The sequence below is a fragment of the Montipora foliosa genome, chromosome 11 (genome assembly GCF_036669935.1).
Source record: "Montipora foliosa isolate CH-2021 chromosome 11, ASM3666993v2, whole genome shotgun sequence".
In the NCBI taxonomy this organism is placed as follows: Eukaryota; Metazoa; Cnidaria; class Anthozoa; order Scleractinia; family Acroporidae; genus Montipora; species Montipora foliosa.
This window is the reverse complement of record NC_090879.1, coordinates 1317104-1324603: the sequence shown is the minus strand read 5'-3', so window position 1 is coordinate 1324603 and position 7500 is coordinate 1317104. Positions and strand designations below refer to the sequence as shown.

At 40.3% G+C, this 7500-nt stretch overlaps 1 protein-coding gene across 1 annotated transcript in view; it reads right to left on the bottom strand.

The window, feature by feature from the left end:
* Positions 1–3278: 3278 nt before the first annotated feature.
* LOC137975015 (tetratricopeptide repeat protein 28-like) overlaps positions 3279–7500 on the bottom strand; it is a 53105-nt gene continuing 48883 nt past the window's right edge. The window contains exons 4-5 of the mRNA XM_068822045.1: positions 4047–6978; positions 3279–3597 (exon numbers count right to left, since the gene is read on the bottom strand). Coding sequence (XP_068678146.1) covers position 3597; positions 4047–6978 — 2933 coding nt within the window. The 3' untranslated portion in view covers positions 3279–3596. The remainder of the gene's footprint in view (positions 3598–4046; positions 6979–7500) is intronic.

The window sequence follows — 7500 nt, the reverse complement described above, 5'->3', positions numbered from 1 at the left end:
AAAACACTTCCTAACTAGTTTCGTTGTCTTATAATCATTGACAGGTGTTACATGTGAAGCAAACCTAGTCAGAATAACAACAGTTTAGTTGTGAAGGCCAAGGTCATAACGAAAATTGCCTTGTCGTGCGTAAAAAATAAAAGCCTATAGTTTCCTGTGTTGAATTGTTAGGTGATGATATCATGACGACAAATATAACTAATACCAATGTAATTTGGAACATTTTGAATTAATATAATAGGCCAGAATGGCTATCTTGTAAGTCTAGCTCCATATCAAAATCTCTTTAGGTTGCCATAAACAACCTCTGAGCAAAATGTGATGCTTTCTTCACAAAGTGCAGCATTTTTCACATATCCGCCAGACTAGAAAGCGAAAACAAGCGAATATTTTGAGGGAAAACACAATTCTGTATACCTTGCGGCCGTGCAAGCGATCAAATCGAGATTTTTTCTGGTTATAATCTACCGGAAATACTTACATTCTCTCTTCTCCAGTCTTCCTCTATATTACGCGGGGAGTCCTAAGGTGCCTCCTCGGGTTTTCAGCCTCGGGTTTTCAGCCCCAGAGGGCCAAAAACCCCTTCGGGGGCAATTAAGTTTTCCCTTATTTTCCACATTCCAGACCAGAACGTCATTTTGGACAGCTGCAAGCCGACAACGCTCTCATCTGGATTGGGAGCGTTCGTGGCAATGGCGGGTATCACTGTGTTTATTATTCTTGGAACTGTGTTGTGTTTAACTCACCGCGGCAAAATGAGTGCGCGGGCTTGACCCACGCGGGAATCACTTCCACGCGCGAGGTGCCATTAATCGGTGTTCGAAGTAGAGCACGCGCACTCATTTTGCCGCAGTGTCGGCCATGTACGCTTCAAACGAAAAGTACGACCGCGAGGAGCTCGTTTGGCAGAGGTATGCAATTATCACGACATTAAATACGTTTTTCTTAAAGCATGACAAGTAAAAAATTAATGATCCTTTTCTTGGAATTTGCTGTCATCATAAAAAGTATTCAGTCAATACTATGTCAGACTAATGTGCACATTAATGCTTGAAATGTGAAATAGGGGTACACTTTTGTAAATTCCGGCTCTAATTCCGAGGCCACTTAAAAGCTTAGTTGTAGAAAAAACTTACCCTTGCAATCTACAAGAAGTACTTTTGAAGGGGTTATCCCCCTCCCCACCCCCACCTGCAAACAAGAAAAAGGGAAAGAAAAAAATGAAATGACGGTCATATTGGCATCCCAAACAAATGCTTTATTGTTGTAGCATACTTCATTTTGACTAGTTAACTTTCCCAGACTTTGTGGCTCAACTTAGTACTGTTTGTTTTTATGTTTACACCTGGACGAAATGAAATCACTGTTTTCATGGACGGAGTAGCAATAGCCCACTTCCGAGTTGCTGCATGCCTCAGTTTCAAAGCGAGTCCTGGTGCACAACCATTCAAATGGAAATGAGTTGCGTATTCTTATGCAAATCAAACTCATTTCCCTTACAATAGTTGAGCACCTAGACTCACTTCGAAACCGAGACAAACCGCAACTCGGAAATGGCCTATTGACAAACGCACGCAAAGCTTTTGAAACCAGAGCTACGTCGTCTTTTTTGGATAGCATCGACACTGAAGCTATCGAAAAGGAAACCCGTTTAAAATCGGTGCCTATACCTACAAACTGTAGATATACACAGCTATTACATCTAATCCCCGACTTTAACACAGTTTCTTTTCCAGGGTGCTTAATGCCTCGTTTTCGAAGCTTTTTTTGTAACCTTTTTCCCCAAAATAAACATTAATCTACAGATCTGCACCTTCACAAACTTATTTTGTATGTGCGTTTGGAAGACACATTTTTACACATTTTGTAAAACTGATTTCGAATAAAGTTATATGATAAGCAAATGGAGAGTGAGTTGTCTTATCCAACGTTAGATGGTTTCCTTACTTACTCGGCAATTTTTCGAGCAACTTGTCTGTCAATTTTGTTTTGACAAGAGATCTCTCATTGCAAAGCTACTGGCTTGGCGGTTTCTACACTGGGCAACGTTTCTTGCAATTTGTCTCGCTTTGGATGATCTCATGAGGTTAAAGGAACATTACACTGACTGATGACGCAATCCGTTGCGACACAAGTTGTAAGGCAGATTTCACGGCACGCATTGCTTGAAAACTTCGTTGCTAATTCGGTAAACCAATGCGCAAAGTAGCAATGGATTCTACTTTCCCCGAAGGGTTCTGCAATTTGTCTCACTTTGTTTTTGGCAGTTGTAAAGTGTACAACTTGCAACGTGTCTCACTATGACGTTTCGAGAGCAGTTGCATGAAAAATCGCAAAATGCAACAGAGCCTTATATTAAATTAGGGTTTCAGTTTTAAACGTAATTAAGCATTCGGTTGCGTTACATGACCCATATATCCAAATACCATCAGTTTGACCCTTGCGACGGAAATGGTCTAAATTAAAGGCCATAGTATAGGCTGCCTCTAGCCTTTCGTTCCCTTGAGGCTCAAACCAACACGTTCAACCAACTGTACTATTTGGAAGAATTGAATCTACACCAATTGTTTCACATAACATCAAATGTTATGTTACCAAATGAAACACCAATCATTTCTTAACAAGGTGCACTCATTAATGTGACGTAAAAGATTACGATGACAACGAAAAAGCCTTTTAAAAAAATGCCCTATATTTTGTCTTTTAAAGCTCAAAAAAACGAACTTGGTGACCTCCATTTTTTATTGCTGTAAAGTGGTTAGCAGGCTAAGATAAAACTCTTTGCAAAGGTATAAAAAATTCTCAGGAGAAGATTCGGAGCCACCTTAAAATTTTCCAGTCGTAAAGGTGGCTATTAATCTGCTCCAGATAATTTTTTCTAACTTTGCAGCGGATTTGTTAGTTCCCCACCTATTATTCCAGGAATTGAACTACTTTCGAATGCAAACACATCCTTTCACTTTGCTTAAAAACACCACCGATAACTCGAGGGAGTAAGCCCTATAAAGAACTTGGAGATTTATTAACTTCTTCTTTATTGCTGATGATATCATTCATTTGTTGTGTAAAAGAACAGGAAAAAAATTTCACCCGTCGTTTCCCTTCTATTTTGTGATCTTTGAATGTTACAAATGTGTCTCTTTTCCTTATCACGGTAAAAGCCTGACGTTAAGGGTCATCAGCAAAAGTGTTTTTTTTTCTTTTCTTTCGAAACTGGCTTACACTGATACACCAAAAGCAGTTTCAAAGAACTAAATAAAAAATGATTTTTAGCACCTCAGCTAGAGTACTATGATTTTGATCGCCATACATTGGCGGCAACACTGACTGTTGAAGTTATATGAGAAACGAAATATCAAGATTACGGGTAAAACTAGCATTTTACTATAGATCTACGCTTTCTGTCATAATTTCACTTACAATAATCTCAGTGTGTTGGTTTAGTTAACGCAGTAAACTTCTACTAAACCTTTGGAGCTTGTTCTACTGGCATAACCATAATTGTTAACCCGTTATACTTTTTTTTATACAAGTTCGGCAATCACTGAAGACGGTTCGGCTCTGCCAGATAGTCTTCTTGCATTTTCGACATCGATTCTGGAAGAAGAAAAATAAATAAAAACAGCTCTAAATATAGCTGGTTCTTTCGAGCACACACAATGCGCCGATGCAAATGGCGACGTGCAGGACGATGCTGTCTTCGAATTCATTGCAAAAGATGACGTTTAGGGATCTATGAGAAACAGAAAGACCAAAAGAGACATCACGAGGTGATAAAATGTGCCATCTTCACCATTTAACAATAAACCAGGAAAGGCTGAACGAAAACAGTTTATCCACCAATGTGAAATGTATCCTTTATGCTTCTGTGCATGCGTGATAGGCATGTGGAAATTACATTTGTGACAAAAGCGTGTCTTTGAATTATTTACACTACGAAGCTAGCATCTCGTTATCATGCCATCTTAGGCCTATTTGATTCCTATCGTCAGTTTTTCAATTTGGAAGTATTCTTGTTTTCTGAGTTTAACTCGAACTTCACTTACCATTTTTTTGGAAATTCCAGCATGACATCATCACCAACCAGCACAAATGGCGCCCAGTGCTTTATAGCATAATACTGCTTTGACTCTCGGAAAGATTTCATTGTTTGTTGAAGAGCTGCACTTGCGCGTTTTCCATCTACCAGGTGCTGGTAGAACCTCCTCATGAACAGCAACGTTACCTCGTCATCAATTGCCCAGAGTGACACCAAAACAGACCGAGCTCCAGCACACAGAAAAGCCCTTGCAATTCCCACCACTCCCTCAGAGTTCACTTCTCCCCGGCCACTGTGACAACAGCTCAGCACAACTAGTCTTGCTCGAAGAGAAATTCTCTGAACATCCGACATTTTCAAAATGAAGTCTTCCTCTTTGGGGATTGGCGATTTCCGTTCGGTATTTGGGGCTAAAGCAATTTCTCCCGTTTTTTGGCATCCATGTGCTGCAATGTGAACTAAAGCAACTGATTTCATACTTTTCAGCACTTCAGCTTTCGTGGCACTTTTTCCAGTCAGCGGTGTTGTCTGCAGAAGTTGTCCAATCATCTCTACTTCTTGTTTTGCGCACGGAAGCTGTTTCAAAATGGGCTCCCCTTTATTGTTAGTAACTTCCTTCAACCATGGATCACCTACAAGCAGTGCTCCAGTCTTACTGTGGAAGTCTTCAGGTGCACCAACGATCACATTAAAAGCGGTCAACGAGGGAACGGTACGGATCCTGATAGATTCACTCAATGCAGAATATGGAGCCAAGCAAAATGGTCCATCGGGAACAACGATTAACTCATTTCCTTGGAGCACGTCTGCAATTGGCCCGAGTAAGACATCATACAACGGTTGTAAAGAGTTAACAGAGTATGAAGATGGTAGAACTGATTTCTCACTGATAGCTTTTTCGCTGCAAGACAGATCACTGCGTAGTGAATCCAAAGAACGATTCTCGCATCTGACACCATCCCTTACGCCGATCCCTTTCAAAATAGTTTCCATCAACAAATGAGCGCTTCCATTTGTGATTTCGTTTTGTCGAAAGCTGATCTTGCTGTCTTTTCTTAGTACCCAAAACGTGATCTTGTTCTCGTCAAGTGCCACAAAAACGGCTTGTGAAGGTAAAAGCTCTAATGCAGCTGTAAGAGTTTGATTCGGAGCAAGTGCAGAAAATGACTGAGAGTCAATGCCGTATTGATCTTTCAAAATATCAATCAAAGCCTGTGCTCGACCTTTCTCAGCAGCATACAAAGCTTCTTCAATCTCTCCATTCTTTAAAAGTGTCCTCCACAGAGCAGTGTATGACATGCGATAAGAATCACGAAAACTTATTTTCCATTCATATTCTGACTTCAGACTATGCCTTGTTTCATCAAAATGTTTTATACTTAAACGATAACAACTGAGTGCCTTACTCAAGGAACCCAACAATTCATAATCACGACCTTGCGAATACCACGCGATTCCCTCTCCTAGACAGTCTCCAATTTCTCTGAAAATACAAAGACTGTGTTCATGGTACTCCGTGGCTTCCTTAAAATAACCTAGACAAAGATAGGCATTTCCCAGATTTCCATAGGCTAATCCCTCCCCAGCCCTATCCTCTACTTCTTTAGCAATACTAAGATGTTTTTCGTAGTAGTCAACGGCTTGTTTAAAGTTACCTAGACGAAAATAGGCATTTCCCAGATTTCCATAGGTTGTTCCTTCCCCAGACTTATCCCCAACTTCCTTTGTAATACTAAGATCTTTTTCGAAGTACTCAATGGCTTGTTTAAAATTACCTAGATTGCGATAGGCATTTCCCAGATTTCCATAGGCTGATCCTTTCCCAGCCCTATCCCCTACTTCTTTAGCAATACTAAGATGTTTTTCGCAGTACTCAATGGCTTGTTTAAAATTACCTAGATTGAGATAGGCATTTCCCAGATTTCCATAGGTTGATCCCTCCCCAGCCCTATTCCCAACTTCTTTAGCAATACTAAGACCTTTTTCGTAGTACTCAATGGCTTGTTTAAAATTACCTACACTAAGATAGGCATTTCCCAGATTTCCATAGGTTGATCCCTCCCCAGCCCTATCCCCTACTTCTTTAGCAATACTAAGATGTTTTTCGTGGTACTCAATGGCTTGTTTAAAATTACCTAGATTGCGATAAGCATTTCCCAGATTTCCATAGGCTGATGCCTCCCCATACCTATCCCCTACTTCTTTAGCAATACTAAGATGTTTTTCGCAGTACTCAATGGCTTGTTTAAAATTACCTAGATTGCGATAAGCATCCCCCAGATTTCCATACGCTGATGCCTCCCCAGCCCTATCCCCTACTTCTTTAGCAATACTAAGATGTTTTTCGTAGTACTCAATGGCTTGTTTAAAATTACCTACGCTAAGATAGGCAATTCCCAGACTTCCATAGGCTAATCCCTCCCCAGCTTTTGCCCCTACTTCTTTTGCAATACTAAGATGTTTTTCGCAGTACTCAATGGCTTGTTTAAAATTACATAGTTTGCGATAGGCATTTCCTAGATTTCCATAGCTTGATCCCTCCCCAGTCCTATCCCCTACTTCTTTAGCAATACTAAGTTGTTTTCCGTAGTACTCAATGCTTTGTTTAAAGTTACCTAGACAAAGGTAGGCACTTCCCAGATTTCCATAGGCTGATCCCTCCCCAGCCCTATCCCCTACTTCTTTAGCAATACTAAGATGTTTTTCGGAGTACCCAATGGCTTGTTTAAAATTACCTACATTGCAATAGGCAAATCCCAGATTTCCATAGGTTGATCCCTCCCCAGCCCTATCCCCTACTTCTTTAGCCATACTAAGACGTTTTTCGTAGTACTCAATGGCTTGTTTAAAATCACCTAGACTGAAATAGGCAATGCCCAGGTTCCCATAGACTGCTCCCTCCTCAGCCCTGCAGCCTATTTCTATGAAAATACGTAATGCTTGTGCATAATGTTTTATGGCCTGTTGATAATCAGGTAGGTTGAGGTAAGCACTGCCGAGATGAAAATGAGCCCTTCCTTCACGATCCCTGTCTTCTACACTTATCGCAAATGCAAGTTCTAGCATTCGCTGCTCCACAGCTTCTAACCTCCCATCTACCATTCTTCAATAACTGAATCACAATTAAAACTTTTTCGATGAGATGATCCAATGTCAAATCAAGGATGAAGCTGGAAGGAAAGAAAAGTAAAGACGCTTGATGTTTAATCTGCTTTTGAAAGTAATAAAGGATTATGGAATATCATGTATTCTTTATTACCAAGTCATTCTCTCTGAAATCGACGGTACTGAAAATTGTCCATTGCTGTTCATTACGTATCTTACCACTCAGCCCTATTTTCTTAAGTTTTCAAACCACTGTAGAATTTTTCCATGGGCATTTTCAACTCCGTAAATTTTCATCCTTGCCAATTTATCCTCGCTTATTCTTCCCATAAAAGTTTCAAGTCGAATCTGACAAC